At 40.5% G+C, this 24,963-nt stretch overlaps 1 protein-coding gene across 1 annotated transcript in view; it reads left to right on the top strand.

The window, feature by feature from the left end:
• Nucleotides 1-11,228: 11,228 nt before the first annotated feature.
• CDH7 (cadherin 7) overlaps nt 11,229-24,963 on the top strand; it is a 92,897-nt gene continuing 79,162 nt past the window's right edge. Inside the window, exons 1-2 of the mRNA XM_048289494.1 lie at nt 11,229-11,795; nt 20,565-20,966. Coding sequence (XP_048145451.1) covers nt 20,757-20,966 — 210 coding nt within the window. The 5' untranslated portion in view covers nt 11,229-11,795; nt 20,565-20,756. The remainder of the gene's footprint in view (nt 11,796-20,564; nt 20,967-24,963) is intronic.

Here is a 24,963-nt window from a genome sequence, read left to right as displayed (position 1 = left end):
CTCTCTATGTCATTAACTTCCTAAATGGTACATCATCAGAGCCTGACCCCCCAGTACCCCGCCACTTCTCAAATTCAACCCAAGCTAAGCTCACGGAGAAGCCACCAGTGCTGGTGAAGGACCCTGAAACACACCAGGTCTCTGGGCCTTTCCAGTTGATTACCTGGGGGAGAGGTTACGCCTGTGTCCAGCTACCATCTGGCCCGAAGTGGTTCCCAGGAAAAAGTATTAAACCATACTTAGGCCCTACAAACACTGCTACCTCAAACACCAAGAACTCTCCTGAGACAAATACAGGACCTCCCCAAAACCAGACCAGCTCAGCATGGAGACGAAAACGTCGCCGGATGCCCACCAACCAGGAAAAGGATCATCCCACCACACGGCAGCAGACGAAACAGAAAGCTGAACAAGAAGCTACAGCAAAAGTCAAGCCGTAGGCCAGACACAGCCTGGAAAAACTGATCCCTAGTTTATATGTTATCACCCCTTGTTACCCCAAAATATCCCCTTCCCTCAACCCTTGTCAAACTTCCCTAAACCCCAAAACCTCCCCTCTCACCACAAAGCTAACAAATCTTGCTTGTATTCCCTCTCAGAAGCCCCATCCCTGCCCAAAGATGAAATGTATCTACATTGATGCTGTCCTCACCACAGCCTTGATGACCTAAAAGTAGTCAATAACCTTTTTGGATGATGGGGAATAACGGGATGGATTGCATCTTTGATTAAGGGAGCTCTGTGGGAATTCATTGTAATTATTACTGTGTTACTTATGTTCTCTTGCCTCCTACGTTGCTGCAGAAAGGCTGCTGGGAATGCTTTTTCAATAAATACAGAAGGGGGAGTTGTGGGATATGCCCAGCCACTGCCCTGGAGGGATGTCTGCTGAGATAAGAGATTTCGCAACCGCCCAGCAGGACTCCCTGGAAAGGACTTTGGAGTCATGGTGAGGAAAAGTAGACCCACAATCCTTTGGGATACCCTATGCAGATCATTCTGTAACCCATTGGTCTATCCCAGACCCTCTGTAATCCATTGGTCCCCTTGCTGATCCCCTGTATCCCTATAAAAGAAGACCAGTTCGCCTCTGTAGAGAGATCTCGTCCCTGGCCATCCCTTCGCCGGAGGGAACCCACAATAAAGCTACCTTCGTGCGGAACCAGCCATACGGGTCTTCTCGTCTCTCTCTCTGGTCTGGCTTGGCCTGGAGGCTGCCCTGCAGAGCTGAGCTGAAATCACGAGCTGATATCACTAAAGAGCTGACAGCTTCTGCAAGGGCTCCTCTGCCAGCAGCTGAGAGGAAGACACCGGACCCCGGGAAGGCGATTCCTTTCGGGACCATCTCCCCGGACCGGTCACCTCTTCCTGGGTCACAGCCTCGGACCCCACCACCAGCTGTAATACCTCCTGGTCTTCTTTTAAAACTTTTCTTTGAACATGCAGCTTTTATTTTTTTCTATTTTTCTATGTTAAAACAGTGGCAAGTATAGGATGAAATGCTAAAAAAGGAAGACTGAGATGTACTTCAGTTTACTGTCCATAATTCAAGGAGTTAAAAGGTATTTTTATTTTTGTTTTTGTGAAGTCATGTATCACAGATTCTAGAATACTATTTGGACACTTTTCTACATCTCAGTTTTTCTGAGTTAACAGGCAGGTTTTCGTGTACATTTTCCCTTAAATTCTGTTTCCATACCTGCTAATTCAGTAAATAGAAGGATCTTTCTCCTTTCTTCTTCAGCTTACTAAGCTACCTCTTGGATAACTCTACTTCAAAGGCCATGTGTTATACTCAGCCATCTAAATGCAGAGCCAGACTAAATGCTGTAATTCCTAATTTCCCCTGACCTTAAATCCAGTTTTATGAATTAATATTAGCACTCATTTTTTGACCAGTCTGGTAAAATTACCTATCTATCTGTAGAGATTTTGCTTTCCTTTCAGAGGCATCAAAGCGTGCTTCCTTTTGAAGTGGTAAGTGCTTGGTATCGTGCCTGAATGCAGTACTGTATTGTTTTGTTCAGCCTCAGACTCATAAAGCTGTTGGCCTGATCCTTCACACAGCAGAAAATGCTGTGATCTGATAGCTGGGACTGAAGCAAGTAATGCTGGAGCTTGGCTGCACCAGGGAAAGGGGGAGAGTTTTTACTTCATTTTTCCCTTCTAGTGCCTGCTCTGTGCTCTTATCTCTTTTCATAGATGGGAAGAAATTTAAAAAGAAGTAAATACCAAATCTTTATTTTTTTCCCTTTTTTTTTTTTTCTTTTTTTTTCTTGGGTAACAGTTATGTAGCCACTTCCAGTCACTGAAACAGGTTGATAAATATGGTAGGAAATGGTGCTGTTGATTATTCTTCTCTATAAACTGATCACAGAAATAGTTTAGGGAATTTGCAGTCAATGTTTCAAACAATATTGTGAGGGGGATGATGATCCAACTGATCTTGAATCCTACTTACATCAAGAATATTCTGCCATTAACATATTAAACAGCAAGATGTTCCCAAGCCTGAACTGTCAGTGTTACCATTTTAAATGTCTCCCAATTAAATAATTAGGTGTAACTTAATAAATGTTCAAACACCACTTTCTTCCCTCTTCTTTCAATCCAACTGTCTTGTAGTTTATGTCACTATGGCCCACTTTTCAGCAAGAGCATGTCTTAATATTGACTGTATCAAATTAATCCTACGGTTTATTGTGGGCAGCCCCAGTTGGTCCTGTTCTAAGGCTTTCCCTCCCTTTCTGGTGAAAAGCACTTGTACCGTGGCCCTGCTGGTGGCCTGAATCACCTCAATTTGTTCTAGCAATCAGAGGCAGCTGCTCCATGTGAAAGGAGTGTGGACCACTGAAGAGAGCATTAGGACTGACCTCAGGCTGAATGCAAAAGGCTCAGCCTTTTCTGTGAGGCCAGTCGAGCATGTGCAAACAGATTTGCTGAAGTACAAAATGGTCCAGTGATTTAAAGCAAGTTTTCTTCTCCCTTTCTCTCTTCTTCTCTTTCAGAAATGAAACAGGATAGAGGATAGCCTGGGTACAATCTTAGCAACATCTGTTGCCTTTCACTAGGGTCTTGGCCAAGGCCAATAGCTATTCAAAGAACTACTGACACTTTACTGAAAGAGAAGAAAGACTTAAATAGAGAAGTGTTTGGACATGTTTCCCAACACATACAGTTGGGTCTTTTTGTGGGTCAGAATGCTTTTGGAGAAATACTTCTCCACTCCCTCCCCCACTCTCGCCTTTTCTGGTGAAAGTGTCAGAAAACAAATCTTCAGCAAATTAGAGTTCAGTGGGCTTACAACACTGAAGAACAGTCAAATTTTCCTTTCTTTGCTTTTATTGTCTGATAGAAAGGGTTTTTGACAACTAAAATCTTAACCACAGTTAATAAGAAGTGTGAAGGAATTTATGCTTAAGACTGCTTTACATCTGTTACTTTCTAATTTTCACATCAGTTTATCTTTTTAAGTTAACTAGTAATAGCAGTGGAGCAACTGCAGCATTTTAGCACTATTGAGATGACTGATATTGTACGAAGATATATTTTACAAACTTATTTCTTATGTTTGTTTTCCTGTGTGCTCTCCCCCCCTCCCCCATAAACATTAATTTCATCCAGCACTTAGGAAGAGGCAGTTACCTGTTTCTCTCTCCCTTTTTTCCTCACATAGCTTTTCACAGGCAATTTTGCTCTGTCCAACCATGACATGCCTTCATAAAAATGACAGATGAAGCAGCTGAGTAACTGGTGGGTATATTATCCTCCTGCAGGCATCTGCTGCTCAAAAGGCACCTATTCTTTTGTTGGCCTTGAGACAGAGGATGTATATTGCATCCCATACATGGAGTCATTCTTATCAGCCTTCCCCTATTTTGAGGATAATCACAGTAAATTAAATAAAAGCTACTCAGAGGAAGTGTAGTAGAGTTATTGAATTACATATATTAGCAATAAAGCTTGATAAAAGTATACATCTGTAGGCACAAAAGATATTGCTAGAATCCTCAAGAACAAATCCTGTGGAACCTCCAGTTTTACTGAATTTTGTTTTGATCAGACCACAATCATTAAGTTCAAAGCAAGATGAATATCTATGGATGACCACAAGCTTCCTGACATGGGATGCCTTAAAGTAACTGACTCATTGTGTGTTATATTCACATGTGTAGTAAATTATTACTATATATCTGTATGGTAGTACTTCACACTGAGAGCAGGGTGCTTGTGCTCTGTGTCCCATGATTGACCTAAAAACCCCCTTGTCCCAGAAAGTTCCCAACAGAAATGACAAACTTCAGTGAGTCAGAGGAAAACAAAAGCCGTACTTTTGAAAAACCAAGGCTTGCAGGGCTGGTAACATCAAGGTCAGTGTTGATGAGTGATTAGACACAACATTCCAGTGACCAGCGCCGATGTCTCCAAACGCCAGATTGGAGGAAATACAATAAAAGAGTGAAGGAGATTGAATGAATTACTTCTGGTGCTAGGGCATTATTAACCTGCTAAGTGTGGGAGGAAGCCAGTTCCACAGAACTGCTGTTTTCTTTCATCTGCCCTCAGCCCCTTTTTTTCCCTTATACATACAGCCATGGGTAGAAGTACAAGGAAATAAGGACTGCTCAAGCTCTGGTTTCATTCTTGCAGCATAACGATTGGTGTAATGTGTTGGGACTTGCATCTTCATTTCCACCATTTGGGAGTTGCAAAGATTTCCATCACCTTCTGTAGGAGTGGGACAAAATGCTGTGCTCCATGTTCTGAGCTAGTTTTCAAACCAACAATAACTTAGGTTTTTCATAAAACTTATTTTTTTCTCATTGACTAAACAATGTTTTCCCACTGATTTTAATGAATGCAGACTCTACCCCAAGAAGAGGTAGAAGCTGGATAGGATTAAGGGATTTATAAGGTTTTTAATATTTTAACTATAAAAGTAATGTCTAAGTTGTCATTCCTAAGGAATAAAAAATTTGATGGATACATTGGCTGGGTGGGAAATTGACATATGAAATTATGTCTCCTTCAGCACTCACACCAGATAATTTTGAGAGTGGGCAGTTCAGGATGATGAAGATAGTGACATTTTTTCTCTAACTCACTTAGAAGACATTTCCATCTGCTTCGTATACAACTGCTTACATGCTGGTGTAGAATTCTTTCTCCATAAATATTCAGGTATAGGAGATTAGCATTTTGTTTAACATTGAGACTTGAAAAGTTGGATTGCTTGAAGGGGAAAAGGAAGGGTCACCAGCGTGCTCCTTGCTTGTAGTGTTCCTTGTGTTTATAATACTCAGATTGTACATTTTGAAAATGTGTTTTGGGATTGTTGGGGATTTTTTGCCTTGCTTTTGTCTTCAGTTTTGGGGGGGGTTTTTCTGAAAGAGAGAGTGCTTGTCTAATTTTTGCTGTGGTCAGGGGAAAAACCTACAAATGATAATAAGAAAGTTGCTTACTTAATTAAGTTTTCACACAGGGAAGGTTATAAGCATCTTGAATACCAGTTATGATGCAGAAGTATACATAATTTGGGCCATTTATTCAGAAAAGACTTCTAAAATTGCAGCTGTAATCGCCGATTTTGTTTGTGCAAATGTTCAAGCTTGTCTTGACAAATTACACTGGAACAATGAAATCTGGTTTGGGTTTAGAGGTCAGTGGAGGTGTTATTCATATTAATTTTGTGTAGTTGATGCAGAATTTAGGGTCTGATCTGAAGACAGACATCCTGCTACGTATGGGCAGTTACTGGTTTAACTGTGTATAAGTTGCCATTTTTCACGAGTAACGTAGCTGCAGATTTTCGGGCGGATGCTACACAGTGGCATTCTCCCTGAAGCGTGCAAAACACCCTGAAGTCAATTGGACTTCCTGTGTATAGCTTTTCATTGGATCAGACAAATGTTTTCATTCTCTATCACAGTTCCTCTGAAAAAATTACATCACTTTTGCCACAGTATGAATGCCTGGCAGAATTTATCTTAATATTCAGCAGAAATGCATCTAAACTCTTTTTTTTTTTTTTTTTTAGCATACATCAAAAAAGAGGATTGCTGATTATGACAGTGATGCTTCTCCACCAGCAAGATCTTGCTGGCATGAAGCATCAATCTAAGACCCACGTGCTTTTTCGAACACAATCTGAATGATTGTGTTCATCAAGAGATGCTCATAAAAGCAGCTATGTGACATCTGATAGAGAGTTACTGTTTGACTTAGCACCATTGCAATGTTAGTGCAGGTCCAAGGATATACAAGTAGTTGGCATTTTGCATGCTCTTCTCAGAAACTGGATTCTCCTGTGCTCCTTCCCTGACTGCATATTTGATCATTTTTTGTTTAGACAACATTCTTGAATGAAACAGAAAAAAGAGGTTTTTTAATGATTCTGCCTCCCTTTTAATCCTCTTATAATATCTCATTTCCTATCTCTTATTCCTAGGCCTCCTTTTTTTAAATTTAATTCTAATGTTGTAAAATAATTTCAATATTTTTATTATCAGCATTGTTTTTGGTCTGCTGCTGATTATTTTTTATTCCTTTATTGGTAATCCATACTTCTTGCAGAGCACTCACTGCACCACACTGCCAGCTTTGTCACTCTCTATTATATCTCAGTGCTGGCCAGCTTGGTACATCCACTTATAATATGATGAATAGCATCTGGAGCCTAGCCACACAGCCTCCATTCTGGTCTTAAGGATTTTTTAAGCCATCTATCCTTGCTTGTACAAATAGCCCATTCCTATGTGGCCATAATGAAATTCTCCATTTCTCTTTTCAGTCTTCTGACAGCCTACCTTCCATTTGCCACCATCATCCTGTGACATTTTCAAAATTCCTTCTGTGTTGTTGTTTTTCAGTTGATTTATTCTTGTGCTGTTCTTACTGGTGTGTGACTAATAAATTACCCTCAATGGTAGAATCTTTTAATTTTGCAGCTTCTTTATGATTAAACAAGCCCACTTTCAATTTAAAGTTCCTTAACTTTACAAGTTCCTTTTCTACAACTCCCTCTGTCGCTTTTCTCTGTTCTTCCTGACAACATAAACTCCATTTTTAACTGCATTCACTTTTATTACCTCAGGCACTGTAACTTCTTATTACTTTTAGAGTTACATTGCCATGGATTAACTAGATTTACTTTTGAAGAATACCACTCTTGCAAATATATCAGTTACTCAGATTTGCCAGTTTATGTGGACCAAATATGTCATCAAAAGATTGTGGAAACTCAAGGGAAGATAGAGAGGAACCAAAGAGGGACAGATGGAGCGGAGCCATGGTGGTAATGTTGAATTGATAAGGTAACACTTCCTAAGCAGAATGGGTGGTTGTGTATACATGAAGAGACCTCATAAATTCCCCAACTGAATCACCACTATTATAATTTAGTTCATATATTATGTAATTTTGGCTGACATATCTTTAGAGGATATTCTGCAAAATATATTCTAAAGAATAGGTTGTTGAACTTGTTATTGTTAGGCAGGTGCCCATAATTACTGTGGTTCTACACTGGGTGAAAAAAACTCTTGGAATATAGACAACAATGTACTGTCTCAAAAATCTCAAAGTTTAAATAGGGAATTAAACCATAACTGTGAGGACACAGAAAGGCAGAGCCATCCCTCTGCTGAGTATCTTGATAAAGTCCGTGAATGTCTTCAATTTCAATAGGCTTTTTTTTTTGCCTTCTGCTATTTGTAGAAATGAGAAAAAAAGAAGACTGAAGAAAAACAATGCTCAGTTCTAGACTGGAATCAGAGCTAGTGTAACCACAGCAAAGGACAGTGACTTTCCCTGTGATACAGAAAGTAAGGTATTCACATCAGAATTGTAGCCACTTTTAAGAATTATTTCTGGACAGCTGAAGCCCCTGGCTAAGAGTAACATGCAGAGCCATTAGTACCTTTATAGGGAAACCATGTGATAATGGTGTTGAGAAGTGTTTTTCTTTAAAAAAGATACTAAACTGCTTGCTTTATGAAAGACTGATATCCACATACATTTTTAAGAAAAGTTAGCATTTTGCCTCTGAGCATAAGACATTTTCATATTGAAGGAGCTCTACAAGCTATTGCTGAGCACATAATGGAAGTTGTTTCTTCCTACACAGTGAATTACCAGGACCCAGGTAGCAGTTACCTGACATTGCTCTTTTTCAGAATGTGTATGAGTGTACAGACAGAAATGTTAATATCGAGAGACAGTCAGAGGCTCAGGGGACTGAATACAACCATTAAACATTTTCATTTTGCGCTTCAGCTCAAAATCCTCCATAAGCGGTGGCCACTAAAGCTCTCATTGTCTAAGAAGCATTTAATAGCATGCTTCAAGAAATGTGGTTTCAGGTTTTGTGGTCCTAAATCTACCTATGGATCCACTATACAGAACAGCAATGTAACTTGTACTGTGAAGAGGCATCCCTGACAGTTTCAGAAGTCAAAAGATGGGAAAGGTGGCAGAACCAATGCACTCTGATGCCTGCAGTTATGCCTCCACAGCACCTACATAAGAGAGAATCTAGCATGGTCCAAAGTTTGTTTGTATAAACCATAGACTTTCCTCCGGAAGTGGTACACTTGTACCTCTCAGGATGAGTAAATGCACTACAAAACATATTAGAAAGAAATACAGCAGTGCTGTAGGTATGAATTCCTGCCAAAATGATCCAGTCAATGCATTGGAAAGGACTGACTCATTGGCAAGAACCCACAATCAAGATAGTCAAGAACAAATTGTATTAAAAAAATATACATTTTCTTATGTTACTAAACATGGTAGATTGCCAGAAGTGACTAAGAATAATTACTTCTTTATATTTTATTCTGCCTGTGCAATGAAATTAAATTGGTCTGCTTAGTCACACATTTTGCTTGGAGTCACTGTTTCTCTCCCATGAAAGTCAAAGGGTTTCATACATTTTATTTTGATACGACAACATAAGCATTTAGAAAAATAATAAGACAAAAATATCTATCCTATTTTCAACAGAGTAAAAATAAGTTCCAATGTTTTCACTGACACATGGTTTAATGAAAGGTTTTGCTTGAGAGACTAGATTTTTGGAACATAAAGCACATCCTTGAGAGAGGTCTGTTAAGCTAGGAAGAACATGAAATACTCTGTGAAGGTCTACACATAAAAGCTTTTTAATTGGGTGATAATTGACTATTCCATTTCTCCATTAGTAATATTTGGATCAGAATCAAAATTAATAAGAAAAAGTCCTTCCTTTATAATGATTTAACTGACTATTTAGTCCCTATTTTGAACCTGAAGAGCAAAGAAAAATTTTGAGGATCTTAGCTGAAGTTTATGAAGCTCATGACCTCTTGTAGATTCTTTTTTTATATCATCCTATTTGCAAAAAAGGTTTTTTCTCTGTTTTTAACTGTTCTATTTTCATCATTGAAGTCATAGCTACTGAATTAAGTAGTAAAAGATAAATTTTCATGGTAACATATCTGAATGAATTTGAAAGAAGATAAAGCAGAGGTGTTTGCGATATGTCATTATGAAAAAAAAAGATTATCTGTCCTTGAACCTTGTCCTCTAAGGATCAGTGCAAAGAGTCTTATTTTGATTAACTTGTAAAAGATGAATTAGGGATTGGGGGAAGGAGAACAAAGGAAAGGCGAATCCTTAATTACAATCTTAAGCAACTGTGTGCAATCATGTTTCAGGATTTTCTTGCCTGAATACATCTTAAGATGTAACCATGCACTCAGACACTCCACTTGGAGAATGAAGATTGCTTCTAGTTGCTCTCTTTAAACCACTTCTTCAGTTCACAAATGCCATGATGTTGAATTGCCTCCCTCTGATTAGAAGGGTGACATTGGAAATCGCACGTCTGAAAGTGAAGCTTAAAGACAAAGAACACATAGCAGTTACATATTACATTTATTAAAATGGTCATGGATGCTGCATTTGTGTATTCAAAGGCTACAAACAAGTTCAGAAATTAAAATTATTTTTAAGAAGACCTTTGTGAACCAAACCAATTGTTTTGTTGCTGTTTCTTTCTTATGAAGTGACTTTATCCACACATTATTAGCGTTGACAACACACTTTATAGTATAATGTATAGTAGGAATGAAAATTAATTATATATGCACATTATTAGTTTGTTTGTATCATGTTGAAAGTGCTTTTCTGGTAAATATAAATCAAAAGACATTGGCCAAGGTGCACATCTTACAGTTGACCTTGGTACAGTCCATTGTTCTAAAAACAGTACGTGTTAAAAATATTTTTGTCCATGGAAAATGTCAGTTCAGCAGCTCTGTCAACATTTGGAACCTCTGCCTCTTTTCTTTTTTTTTCAGGAGGTGTGCTGACTCCTGGCTGATCACGTTTCAGTTGTAGATCTGTTTCGTTCTGGAGACCCAAACGGCTTCAGCAGTGCTGAAATGAGGCAGAAAGTTTGTGCTGCCGCTTTCCCAGCTGGACCAGGTCCAGACAAAGCAGGTACTCATTTCCTTGAGCGGCTGCCCCGAGCAGCTCCGGGGTTGCGGGGCTGTGCGTGGGTGCTGCCGGGCACCAGCCCCAGCGCGACACTGAGCCTTCTCCCGCTGCCGGTGCTCACACTCCGCTCTCTCCACGCTTTATTCTGTGAAAGCACCTGGTTTAGTTATTCAGCGTATTTTTTATTTCTTTAATCCTCTTCTCCCCGCTCACCACCACCCCGCGGTATAAACAGTGGTCGGGGAGGCGTGACAGCAGCTCTAGGGAGACAGAGGGCAGCAGGGCTGCGAGGTTTAAGTCCCCTGAGAAGGTCAGTGGTGGCTCCGTGCCCTGCCCAGGGACCAGGAGAGGGGACCCCGGCCCAGCCCGGGTCGGTGCCCGCGGCTGCTCCGAGCCAGGCAGGCGGACGGGCCGGGGCAGGGAGTGTGGGTTTCACAAGTGGCAGGGTGGGCAGGCTGAAAGGGCAAAGCTTTAAAGCGGGGACTCCGCAAGTTCAGTTTAGTGACTTTGTCTTTACGCCTCGAAACCTCAGTCGCAGCTTGTAGGACAAATTGCGTGGTGGGTTGTGGGGGGAGAAATAAAAAAATAGATAAAAAAAAAAAAAAATCTTGAAGTCTCTCCTTCAACTCACCATTTCAAATGCAAATAGGGAGAGAGATTGGTTCCCGCCCCACCCCCTAGCCCGGCTCCTGATTTTTATCCAAAGGACTCCATCTGTATATCCTGTCAAGGAGGAGGAGGAGGAGAAGAGGCGGGGGGGTAGTGGGGCCGGGCAGGCTGCCTGCTCCCTGGATCCCTCTTCAATAGCCACCGCTGGGTCTTTGGGAGGTACAAAGAGTCCCTGTGCCGCCTCCGCGCGCCCTCGGACGGAGCTGGCAGCCGGCTCCAGCCACCGAGCCGTGATATCCCCTGCCCAGAGCAGCATCTCCACCTCCTCTGCCTTCTCCCTCCCTCCGCGCTCCTTCCCTCCCTCCTCTTCCTCCTCCTCCTCCCGCAGCCACGATCCGCACCCAGTCGGAGCTGTGCTTGGCACCGGCACCCACTTCTCCCATCGTGTGCCCAGCGGCTGGCGGTGCTGTGCCGCGCCGTGCCGTGGAGGAGGAGGAGCGGAGCAGCGGCAGCGCTCCCATCTCCGCGGGTGCGGGCGAGTGCGCGGGCGGGCGCACAGCCCCCATGCCCGGTGGGCGCCCCGCCGCCTGCAGCCCGCCCCCCCCCCCCGCCGGGGAGCATCCCGCCAGCACTTCGCCGCGGAGGCACCGTCGGCCCTTGGGATTAAAACACTCACCGCGCTGGCAGCCGAGGGAGAGGGGGAGCAGGTAAGTGCTGGCTGCACCTGTGCCTTTCCTTGCCTTCCTTCCCCTTCCCCTCCCATGTAGGCAGACGGCGGTCGGAGCAGTTGCAGGAGAGGGTTGTGTGCTGTTCCCCCGCACCCGCTCGCTCTGGAGCGGCTCCTGCCCGGAGCGGGGCCGCAGCTCTGCGGAGCCGCCGGAGGCGGTGCGGCCGCGGCCGTTAAGTTTCCCGTTCCTCGGGCTGGGGACGGCCCGGGCAGCGCGGCTGGGACCGGCCGCGGGAGCACCCAGCACCAGGTGTGGTGGGGAAACCGTGGAAAGTGAGAGCACTGGGACTGTAGGCGCTTGTGCACCTTCTGAGAAATACGAGAACAATAGCATCACTCTTGACTCTTTGGAGAAGTCTCACAGACAAGCGGAGAAGTGGGGTGGGGGAAGGGAGGACCACAGACTTGTGCAAAATACAGGCAGCCCAAAGTCCTGTCTCAGTCCTTTCTGCCAAGCCAAAGCGGCTGTCTTGCTTGGGCTCGAAGTCTTGCAGTGATGCTACAGTGGAAAAGATTAGAGACAAGGAAATTTCCTGAGTTATTTCCCAGAGCTTTCGTCCTTCTGTGTCAAGGATGTTCTAGAGTTTGCAAACATTGAAATTATGGGAGCTATTTCTTTGATTAGTATTCAGCTGGTAAGGCTAGCTCTGCAGTGCTTGGCTGATACTGACCCTTCCCCCTCCGCCCTGTCCCCCAATCCATCCACATATCCACGCACGGGCATGTCCTGCTTTCCTACAATAGGCTGTGTACACCAGTAGCAAGAGGTTTGTCATCTGGATCCTCAGGCTTCTAGTTGCTAATGGAGGAAAAAAATATCCCTTTTTGAGATACGATTTAGCCTTATACTGCATTCAAAAGGTGAAGTAGTTCAGGTGAGCCAAGATTCTACAAACGATGTCTTCCCTGGGATTTAGGAAAGGATAGGAGATGGATACTAGTGATATGCTCTGATTCTGGGAACTGAAATGCTGATACTTTAATCTTTTCCCATTGCAAGGATAAAATCTTATGTTCTGATAGATAACTTGCTCAAGTCAAACCAGAGACTTTAAAGGGCAGAGTATACTTCATAGTCTCTCTAACAAGACATACTGACTTGCCATTTTTCAGCTGAAACATAGGTGATGGTGCAGCTTTGCAGAAAATAAATTGCTTTTCCAGGACAAATAAATAAATACATAGAAGAGCCAAACTCTTGAGCATGCCAGTTTCTGAAACAGTCTCTCCTTGGCACTAATGCATGACTTTACTTTCCTACCTTTATTATATCTACTAATTGTTTGTCTGTTCCGTTATTTGAGTTTGCAGGGACTTGTTACTGGTGAAAGCTAGGTACTTACTTACTCTGTTTCTGAGAAAGGTCGGTCTACGCAATCTCAGGTGCAGAGCTGTTCAGATGGGCAGTAGCATGAAAGTTGCATAACTAAATTAAGTTTGCTTACCATGCAGCTTCTGAAGGTACAACAGGTCAACAGATAAAGATAAGTTGTAAAGTGATGCTGATTTTCTTTCAGCAATATAATAACAGTTTTAACGATGCAGAGGTGAAGTGAGGATGTTTGGAAACCGTACGATTGTGCCTCATTAGAGCTAGTTCAGTGCAACGGGTGTGTTACCATCTTTGGAGGAAAAAAAGAACACAAAACCCACTTAACAAACACAAAAAACTATCCAGGGACCAAATGTGCTATCCTTTTTAAAGTCCTTGTACACAATTTTATAGCTTTTCAGCCTGCAACTACCAGGGGATCTAATCTAGACATCTAGACACACTTTTTTTTCAGGGTCATGAAGAAAGGCTAAGTAAGATTTAAAAACAATTGAAATAAAATCCACTGTAAGGGAAGGCCTAGCTCTGACAGCTTTTGATATTAAGTATGTGCAATATCTAGGGTTTGCGTACTTGATAAAGATTTAAAACTAACAGGAATATTAGGAAAATATCAAAGGTAATAATCTGAGCTACCACTGCATGTTAGAAATGCGTGTCAGTTAGTGTGAGTGAAAATACAAACTTCAGTAATATAGCCTATTTTCTTGCAAAAAGCCATTAAAGATTGCAGGTTTAATCAAGGAACATTTCACCCTTATAATGGGAGACTTTACTGTAATTAAAGGCTGATGTAGGTCATTAGAATTATGTTGAAAGTCAGATGACAGCCTCACAACTCTCTTAAGTCTACTTTCATTGATTTAATAGCAAAGTACTATTGATTATTTGCTATTGATTTAATAGCAAAGTATTCTTATTTTTTCATGTAAAAGGGTAATTGTGCAGCATTTGTACAACTGCAGATTGACTGTGAATTTTCTGATGAGAAGAATGTATACAGCATCCATGTAGATTTTCGCCTATCCTTTTCACATATGACTGTGTGTGCATACACGTTGTGCCCACATTTTTCTGTGTTTCTTCAGCAGTCAGAGACTTGACTGAAGAAAATAATTACTAATGCAAGACCTTATATGGTTCTACTCCAGCTTAAATTCCTACTTTGCTATAAACCTGGCTAAGCCTTTTCTCAAAGGGATTCAGCTCACAAATTGAGTCCGATATGTGATGAAAATCGAAAATATTTTAAACTTCAAATGGTTTACAGATGAATATACTGCTTGGGAGTCAGTCCTAGTGATGGGCTGTCTAGTAAGTTTTTGTGTGTGTTTTTAGTCTATTGGCTTCAGTGTCTGATGTGTTCAGCGGTTCTTCAATGGAGGCCTTTCTTGAGCCATTCCTTTTCCTTTAGTTTATCGCACACTTTTTTTTCATGTATGCTTTCATGCTACTTCTGGGTATTGTTTTCCTGTGGCAATGAAAATCATTAAATTCTAGCTGAGGAAGGGTGCATAAAATAGATGGTTACTTCGGTTCTTCCTGTCAAACCAGGCTTAACTCTAAGCAGTAATGCAGGAGTGCCTCCTCTGGGAATTCAGCAGTTCTGCAAGAAAGTCATCCCTAGGCATTATGTGACGTTCTTCAGCTGAAATGAGGCTGCAGAAATTGAGCTTGTGGAAATTTAAATATTTGCCTTGATTGGTCCCAGATCTACAAATACTGCTGGTGTTTCTTTTCAATAACTGATCAAATTAGCATAATCCTTCCCAGCAACTTAGATCTTTCAAATGCACCATGGCAAGGTGAAAAACCAATACAGCTCTTTCACATGGAGAAAATGATATTAGGGGAAAAAAAAAAAAAAAATCTTTCTTTTGTTAATTTTGCTTGGTGAACAAAACAAACCTACCAACAACCCAAAAAATTTAGCACTCTAGACATGTGCAATCTTATGAGCAACTGCAGAGCAGTGTAAAAGACCAAAAGCTGTTGCCTGGTTTTCTTTATGCATTTTTTAAGCCATATAATTTATTGCAGTGTGCCTAATTTTTTTTGTCATCTCATCAGGTCCTTTCACCTGAGTCAGAGGGTATTTGAGCCAGTTTAGTGTAACAGTGCCATATGTTTGGAGCAGTGATAGTTTTTTGCATGATAACCAGATGCAGACTGCAGGATGTGCACTACATTTACGGATCTCCCATGTGAATATTTAGGCCAGTTAGCGGCAGGAGGTTGTGGTCTGTAGTTGTAATGTCATCTGGCACAGGGAGTTAATAGGTTTCATCGTACTGCCTTGACTCATAGAGCTTCATTTCATCGCAGGGTCCCCACCTCACTTGCTCCAAGGCACACTCCTTTATTTTTTTCTCTCCATGAAAAGAGTGATAACCAGACATTGCAATTGACACCATAATTAGACATGTTATCTTCTCAAAACCTTTTTGTCTCAAGGATCACATTCCTGTGCCTGTGCCTGTGCCTGTGAAGGAGTCTCCTGTAATACTTAGGATGTATGACATAGAAGAGCTGCAGGCTTGTAGCCAAGGGGAATTTTCTCTGCCACTAAAGGTAACACCCTTTCCAATGGGCATTGTAAAATTGAATGTCAAAGCATAAATATTTCAGTGAGGGCAGTCCCGCTGTCAGGGGGCTCACCTGCTGGTTCTACTTTGTTTAAGGGATCATGGTTCAAGATCCAGTGGCAATAGTCACCCTTGGAATTATTTCAATACCCTGTGTCTGAGTTTACTGAATGACTAAAGTAGAGAAAAAACAAAACAAGCATGGGATAACTGTGCATTGTTGGCCAAGCTAAAACAAGATTTACTAGCAGGTGGCGGCTGCTCAGAGTCAGTGAGGTCCATATTTGTGCAGTACTAGTGTTTGCAATACTATCAAAAATGGAAGCAGTTTGGTGAGAGGAGAATAATGGGGCAGGGGGGAAGATGAGGGAAGAGAAGACAATAAAATAGGAGTGGTAAACTCTTCAGATACAACTTCAGTGAGTGGCTGGCAGCGAGATTTCAAACTAAAGTAATGTAGTCCAGACTGGTGGAGTTTAGTAATGGAAAAGGGTTTGGGTTTCCACTTCTTCCTGAAGCATTTTACGCATTAGAAACACTTTAGGACAAAATATGCTGAAGGACAAAATTCTTTGTTGGGTTGAAGAGGTTGACAGGCAAATGATATGGTTCATAGATTAAGCTGGCACTGTGACACTGGTAGCAATGTGTGAGCAGAAGTCTGCAGGAATTTGCATTTTGGCTGCAAAGGTTAGGTGGTGCAAAGCTGATCTCAAGAGCTTTCAGCAAACTGCCCTACAGGGCTGGGGAAATCTTAGACACGGAGAAGGAGGGCTTCCAGGACGATATCTCTGAGACTGAAAACTTGTCCTTATCTACTGTTGCTTATTGTGACACACAAACAGCAAACACTAGACTTGATGTGTTGTTTTAGAAATTATGGAGTGAAGCAAAATATTCAGAGAGATTTTCAGTGGGTGTAAATTACCCTTAATTGCTTTCAGTGAGGGGGACTTTTAAGCTGAGGATCTTACTCACGATCTGAATGTTTTCAACAAATCAAGATTGCCCCTTGGAGACAGTGCATAATAGTGTCTTTTTGACACTGGCAGATTGTTTCGGCGAAGTAGAGTAGTAACATTTTTCAGATTAGCACTGTACACCAGAACACTGTGACTTAAATATAGTTTAATTTTTGTACAGCAGATGGGAGAAAGTATAAGGTTTATCATGTATATTGAATGAAGTGGTTATTATTTTTTTCAAATGTATATTCTTCAGTCTGAGATTTTATGTATCAGCCAGCTATTTAAGGACATAAGCATGCGAGTTTGGATATCTAGTGGATATTTTTTATGTTTCCTTTTTTTGGGTTTTGGGTTTGTTTTTTTTCTGATTCATACAGCTGTTCACTTGGACAGCATGTTAATGCTCAGCTAAGACATGCTATGTGCACTGTCCAGATCACATAACACTCTCCAAATTACACACCGGTTCTTTTACTTTGTATTTTTCATATTTGTGATTGCCAGGACTACCCATAAAGCAAATAGGGAATACAAGCTTAGATGTGAAAGCTAGAGCTTAATGCTTTAAATAAACTAGTAGACAATTTTGTTTTTAAAGGCCTAAGTTACTTTTTATGTTGGCAAACTGTGAATGAGGAGATATGATTGTGTTTTGCCCCTTTTTGAGGAGGGGAGTAGCATTTTGGAGGTCAGAAACAAGATGTAAAGATTCACTTTTGTTCTAGGTAGTTAACGGTATCAATTACAAGTGTAAATAGTTCTCAGTTTTGTATACTCTGAATCTTGTTTGTGCGGAAAAGATAGCATTTTATAAAAGAGCATCTTTAAACAAAAAGTACAAAATGGTTGCAGGTCAGTTTTGCCATCACACTCAAGTCAGTAAACACAGATGACAGTGAAGACACTGGAATCAGAGCACTGAATACCCTCTGTTGCTGTCAGGGTTAGTTTTATCTACTGTTGCAAATGCAACCCTGAACACTCAAGTTATGCCTTAATGAGGAAAAAACCATCAACACTATCTCTTAGTTTTCAGTTTTATGAATGCTGTGACATTGCTTATGGACTTGACACTTACAGACTTCATAGAACAGGTGATGTTGAAGTGCTAGTTATGCTTGGACAAAATTAATAAAAAAATCTGTAAAAATGTATCTATCTATCTATCTATCTCAGTAAGAAAGGTAATGAAATGCAATTTAATAAAGAATTATTATCAAAACAAAAGTGATTTTTAAATACCAGAGACTTCTGCTTTTGGAGGTATCACATATAAAAGGCAGTATGCTGGAAGAACTATAAATAGAAACCTAAAAAAAGGGCCCTAAGAGGAATAGGAAGACTTATCCCAAAGAAGAGGAAAGAGGGAGGGAAGAGTGTTTCTGAGCAGAAAGTGCTGCCACACAGCTGAATAAAAATAATTGGAATTTTGGGTCTGTGTGGTGAAAGTATTTGAGAATGAGTAAACCACAACAACGTTTTTTTTTTCCAGGAGGTGTGAGTATTCTGCTTTTCATCAGATTGTGCTGTCTAGCATATGGACTGTTTTTCAGTTGGTATTTTGGGTGCATTTTTCAGTTCTGTGCTGTGGCGTGTGGCTGGGGACCATGGCACTCCATATGGTGGCTTTCATACTTTCCTGCAGGTGTAAAAGAAAGGATATAAGAGAACACTGTTCGAGATAAAGGTTAGAGCAATTCTAGGTTTGAAATGTCTGTTCAGAGCAAGAACAAGACATTTCAAACTGCTTAGTGAAAAGACTCTAACATATTGTAAATGTTTTACTGACATTTCTTAAGAAAATCCATTTTGTATTTTTATCTCCGTTAAATAACAATCTGCTGCCTCTTTGAAATAAACTGACAGTTTATCAATATCAGATGTCTTTAACATGATGTAACTTAGACACAGAGAGGGAAATCAAGGATGCATAAACAGCCTGTACTACAAACAACACTTACCGTAGTTGAACAGAGCAGTAGGAAGTCAACATATCACAGGGAAAGCACAGCTACTTCCTTAACACTCATTGGCAGCCCTGTCAGTAATTACTGTCATATGGTCATGATTCACTCAAAGGACCAGATCAAAACTGAGCTATGACTAGTTGGAATTAATCATTTCAAACTATCCTCTTCTAACGAGGATGACACCTGCTTGTTAATCCCGCCGTGAGAAGAATTTTGGTCCATGTTGTAGTGATATCTTTTATAACTGTAGCATCATGTTTACAAAATTAGGGTCTTTGGGTAAGACTTGCCTATTCTCTTCATTTTGCCTGTAGGGAGACACTGGATTTTCCCATATGGAAGCTTTCAAATTGCTGCTGCTTAGCAAACATGCTCAGTGGGTTTGTGGTTTTATCCCACCAGCCTCTAAGCAAAGCCTTTCTGGTGCAGGGCAGTACCACAGAAGGGATTACTACAAAAAGGCTTTAAATACAGTCTGTAATCAGAAGAGCTTTTTATTTGTTTCATGTTTCTGCCCTCTAGGTACCTTTGGCAGCACAATGCATAGGCATTCTGCTGCTGAAAGAGCCTGACATACTGAAAACAGATAGTGGATATCACATTTCACTCAGTTTTAGTAGTGATGGGTAGGAATATGATAATCAGTCCAGAGTGTTTAATATGTACGTGATTTAATGTCTAGCCTTTTTAGATTAATTAAATGTAGAAAGGATGAAATCTTCTTTCTACCGTGGCTTCCTAAGTAGCAGCAGTTCACTCCAAATTAATGCCCTGTTATCTATTTTAATTTCACCCTTATTTCCACTTCATGTTTGGCACTTCATAAATGCTCCTGTGCCTCAGTGCTCACTCAGACAAGGAGGATATCTATTTAAGAGACAGCTTTGCTTACCTGGTGATTCCCCCAAAAGGCAAAGCTATGTTCGGTTCTGACTGACAGAATTTATACTTTTAAAAACATTATACTAAGTATGCATTTTTACATGGGCAGAGAAGGCTCACAGTAGTAAAAGGCAGAAAAAGAGTCTTGTTCAAGTATTGAAGTTTGTGTTTCTAAAAAAAATAATTTTTTTAGTTACTTCTATGAGTTATTAAATGATGAAATTTTGAAATAAAAACAGATACACAAAAAGATAAAATTCGTATGTGTTAGCGCTGAAAAATCATTTGTTATTAAATCAAGGTTTCATTGAAAACACAAAATGACATCATCTTCTGATCTTTCTGGGCATATTTCTGTATAAATATATAAAGTAGTCTAACATGTTTCTTATGGTGCCTGACATTTGCTTTAGGAATGTAGTGAAATTGAGTGGGGAGACTCAGGGCTTTTTACCAGGTCAGGTTCAGATCAGAACAAATCATAGCATCTGGCGTACTGTGACTAAGAATCAATCAAATTGTTCTGATTCATCTTATGCTCCTTCATTTTAGTTCTGAGTTATATGGGAGAGAGTTAAGCTAGGGTATGTCCCTGCCATTAATACAACTTTCTGCCTGTAGCTGGCTGGTAATTATATCATAATAATGGCAACTAAAGCAGACCATAACAGACAGAAGAGAAAAAATCAAACCAAATTACTGAAAATAACTACACTTACTCTGATTATTTTAAAGAGAAACAATTGTCTCATTTTTACTGGAAAAAATGGTGTATTAGGAGAACAGTCAGGAGAAAACTTTATGACTATAAATACAGTTGTATCAGCAGTAGTAATGCCATGCAAGGAGTTTGCTATAAACTCTCAGAGATTTATGTAAACTCATTGGTATTGATGAGGAGAAAATTAATAAATAAATAGTTTTGATGCATGATGTGAAAGCTGCAAAGAATTTGCATTCTTTAAAAAAAATTAAAATTCTGACAACGATTCTTTTCTTTTTCCCGGATAGGTACCCATTACACCATTTCTTTGGTGAAGGCTATTCAGCAGTGCTGACGTCTTCCAATTGACCACTCTGCAAATTATTATCTCTGGACTCCCAGCTGACACCCTGCCGGAGGCTAGAGCTACTGAGACAACTGGAATTGTGCCTGCTTTGGTCAAGGTTTTTTCTTTCACGGAGGAAAAAAACCCAGAAAAGATGAAGTTGGGCAAAGTGGAGTTTTGCCATTTTCTTCAGATACTAGCTCTTTTCCTGTGTCTTTCTGGGATGAATCAAGCAGAGCTCACAAGGTCCAGGTCAAAGCCCTATTTTCAATCAGGGAGGACGAGAACCAAACGCAGCTGGGTGTGGAATCAATTCTTTGTGCTGGAAGAATACATGGGTACAGACCCACTCTACGTAGGAAAGGTAGGGGATTTAAATAAACTTTGGAGGGTGCAGATGCTTGCTTTTTCATCTGTTCATATGGTGCAACCTAAAAACTGTAATTTGGTCAGCCTAGTTGACTTAAGTGAACAAAGTTGCATAGTTTGAAAAGGAAATAATCTTTAATACTTCAGATCAGCAACACATTTCTTGTAAGAATGCAAGGTTCCTGTTGTAATTTTCTTCAAGAGCTCTACATATTAGCACTGCTTGTTTAATGCAGAACAGTAAAAGTGTTTTGCCACCATTGATAGAAAGGAAATATTAATTGCTTACACTAGATTTTAAAATAGGGGAACATAATGATGAATATTTTTTTTTAAGAGTTAACAGCTAGTCCCAGAAAAAAAGAAGTCTTCTATTACATTGTTTGCTCCCTAAAACTCAGCACTACTGAAAGCAAGAGAGAAAGAATCAGGCATCTGTGGGTGTGATGAATGGAAAGGAGGGCATGTCTGCATTACTGCTTTTCTTTGACATTGCCTGGCTGGCAGATTGGCACCTGGGGGCCTCGCTGTCCTCCATGCACAGCACAGCCTTGTGGCTTTACCTCGCCTGCGATGGGCACAGGTCCAGTACAGAGCCAGCCCTTTTACATCAGGGCATCCCAAATGGTTCGTTCTGCATGCCCGTCACCGCACATGGAGCACGCTGAGCACAGCTGTGAATCCGGGACTTAGCTCATTTACTGCCTTGTGCTAGTGGGTAATACGCTGCCTTCAGCAATTATGAAGGGAAAAAAAAGCCCACAAAACAAAACCCCCTCTTGTGTTTCTCTGTAACATTTATGTGTAATCATCTTATTGAAAGGAAAACCCATTTTCTCAGTAATATCAGAATCAATAAATAGAGTTTCTCATTAAAATACAGCAAATGCATAGAAAACAAGGGAGTGACAGCTTTTAGCACAACAGCATGCTTACAGAAAAAGAGATGAAGTAATCTGAAATCCACTGCTTCAGATATACCAGTGCAATGAATTTCAGCTTACTTAGTTTATCCTACTGAGGCAAAACCTTGATGTTTGTGTTAATACAGTTAAGCACTTAGAATTTAATCATGCCAACTGAATAATCAAGTTAAATAGGGAACTGCTTTCACGATTGCAGCTATGGTTGTGTTTAGGTGCTTTTCTGAATTGGGACTGGTACTTTGCATAATTGAACCCTTAAGAAAGGTGTGCTAGAATCAGAAATGTCATCTTCTATCACAGTGGTCTTGAAAGTTTTGGTGAAGTTTGATGTTATGTAGCAGTATCCATTCTGATGCCATGCAGCAGTTGGTTGTCTGTGTGAGTTTGTCTTTTAGGCAAATTTGTTCCCAGGCTGGAGTTTCTCTTGTGCCTCTGGAAATGGCCTATTTGGCATTCTTTCCTGCTGATAAAAAAAGAAGCGTGGCTTGCGAATTTGAATTTCTCTCCTGGAAAAGAAGCGTCTTGAAATACTCGAGTGAAGACTAGTTTTGATTCATAGTAATTCTCATATTCAGCCGATTGCTATATTATGGCCATAAATACTGTGGTAGCGGTATAGTACATGATATTTGCATGTATGTGGTTATTTTTAGCTTCACAGTCTGCTCTTTCCTGTCCTTTACAAGAGTCCTAGCATTCACAAGCAGATATCTTCCAAAACACAACCTTTTCTTTTTCTGAAACAGTCTGTGCCCATCCTGCTTTTGTATCAGCAGTATGAATTGTTGGCTCAGGAATTTGTACCAGCAATCCATTTTGTAGGAAAAGCAGATAAAATTTTTCATGTACAAAAGGAAGGCCATCTTCCTGGAAACAGAGTCCTTGCTGAGCATGTTGTAAGATACGACGTGCCCAGCTCCTAACCTTCTCACTGCAGAGGCTGTTCACTGTGTGGCTCCTGAGGTGCAATCATGACCAAAGCTGCATTCCCACGCATCGGAGCAAAAACGTGAAGAAGTGATTTTCTTTCTGTGTCTTAACATATTATGTGCAGCACCACTCTGAAGTGAGCAGCAGTCACCTTCCTTCCCCTCTTCTTCCCTTAGAAACATTGTGGTTCTTGTTTCAAATCCTTTGCAGGCAGGTAGGGACAGAGAAGACCAAGATTTGGAAAGGAAGGTTGGGTTTTTTTCCCTCTTTTCTTCTTCTTTTTTTTTTTTCCCCCTTGGTGAGGAAGCTACAGCAAGCAAAAAGCTGGCATAATTCATTTTTCTCATCAAATGAAGTGAAAGTACCAACCAGACTGTGCCGAGTGCTCTGCTTCTGGGGAGGCCAGTCCTGCACTGCCTTGTATTCAGGATGGTTTGCAGGGTGCCAATCTAACTGCACATCCAGGAAGGAGGGACCTTCCTCCAGCTTTTAAGGGCTGTGAGATAAAAAGGCTTCAGAAACACTCAAGCAAATGGAGCTGCAATGGGGAATACTGTCTCCCCGCCACTATTCAATTTTACTAAGCCCTGGGCAATTCTGGTTGTAAGGCAGCATTTGGGGGTTGTTAGGGTTACATGGCAAATCATTCAAGAGTCGTGAAATACCAATGTTAATTTCATGTTCAGCACTAGCTCTGTCCTCCTGGGTGTCTGCATTCTGACACTTTAATTGCATGATCATGCAGGGTAAAATCCTATTCCTTGTAAATAATGTAGCAGGATTCCTATTCACCTGAGGAAAACAAGTATTTTCCTTAATTTTTCAGTGTTTTCGTGTTTGTTTAATGAGGCTTCAGATCTATACCTGAGGTATACTGCAGCCTTCCTTCTGGATGTCCTTTTCTCGTTTTCCTAAATGCATGTGTATTTTTTTTTTTAAGGCAGCAGGGCCTGTTTCTCATGTGACTCTAGAGAAACCTCTGGAGCAGTTCCATTAGTTTTACTCTAATATGAGTCAGAGGTGACAGAAGTTTGGTGCCTTTTTTTATTCTCGTTTTTTTTTTTTTTTAATGTAGGTTTTTCCTCTTTGTGGTATGAATTTTAATCATCTTGGATGTAATTCTGAGCACCTCTTGGGAAGTGCTTAACATGTAATCAGATTGTGGACTGAACCATATACGATTCTCTTCTGTTGGTCAGCACAGCATGTGTTATGTTTACTTGGAGGGCTGAAGCACTTAACTGTTTAACCCATGAAACTGTTTGGATAGACACTGTTCTCTTCCAGACATGCCATGCAGGAGATGAGGCAGCTAACTGTGATGCTAACTGGGCTAGAAGCATAGTTGGCTTCTGTTTTCTGGAAAATGTTTACTATTGCTTGGTAATATGTTTTTGTGAAATGCCTTACTCTGTATTTTCCATATAAATGATGTTAATGGAATCTATTTGGGTGGAAAAAATAATAGTCTAGAGCAATTTTAAATTATTCGAAATGTAAACACCTAAAATTAGGAAAAAGTATATGCTATTATGTTGAGTATTTGAAAAGCTGTATATGGTCTTGTAATTGAAGTTTCCATGGGTACACATTGGCAAAAGAGAATGCAGTTGAAGTAGAACTTGAACATTTTGTTGATACTTTTTTTGTTTTGTCACATAACTATCTGACATCCAGGATTTGGGGTTTTTTTGGTGTGGTGGTTTGTTTTTTTTTTTTTTTTAATGTCTTTTAATGTCTTCTGCTGCAAGAGTGTCAGTCACATCAAAAGCATTATAATGACACAAAATCTCTGCCAGTAATACTTTCATTTTTCTTATTTAAAAGTTTAAAAAAACAAACAAACAAAAGAAAACACAAATAAACCTGAAGAAGTGAAATCTGTGAACTCCATGTAAGATGCTGATTGATGGCTAGCTTCAATGTTTTCTTTTGAATCCAAACCAACTCTCCTTTTCCAATGGCTCTAAATTTAAGTATATTTACAGGACAATTTCAAGCTTTTTGCTGAGTTGAACTCTTCTTTTCCCTTGAGATCTCACTAACATGTGAAGGACTGAAAATAAAAGACAGGGACTTATGACTGAGCACGAACCCAAGAAGGTCATATGTAACTTTGAAAGGCTCACTGGTAAT

Source organism: Corvus hawaiiensis, chromosome 30 (genome assembly GCF_020740725.1).
Source record: "Corvus hawaiiensis isolate bCorHaw1 chromosome 30, bCorHaw1.pri.cur, whole genome shotgun sequence".
Taxonomy (NCBI): Eukaryota; Metazoa; Chordata; class Aves; order Passeriformes; family Corvidae; genus Corvus; species Corvus hawaiiensis.
The sequence above is the reverse complement of the archived record's forward strand: the minus strand, read 5'-3'. Positions and strand labels throughout refer to the sequence as shown.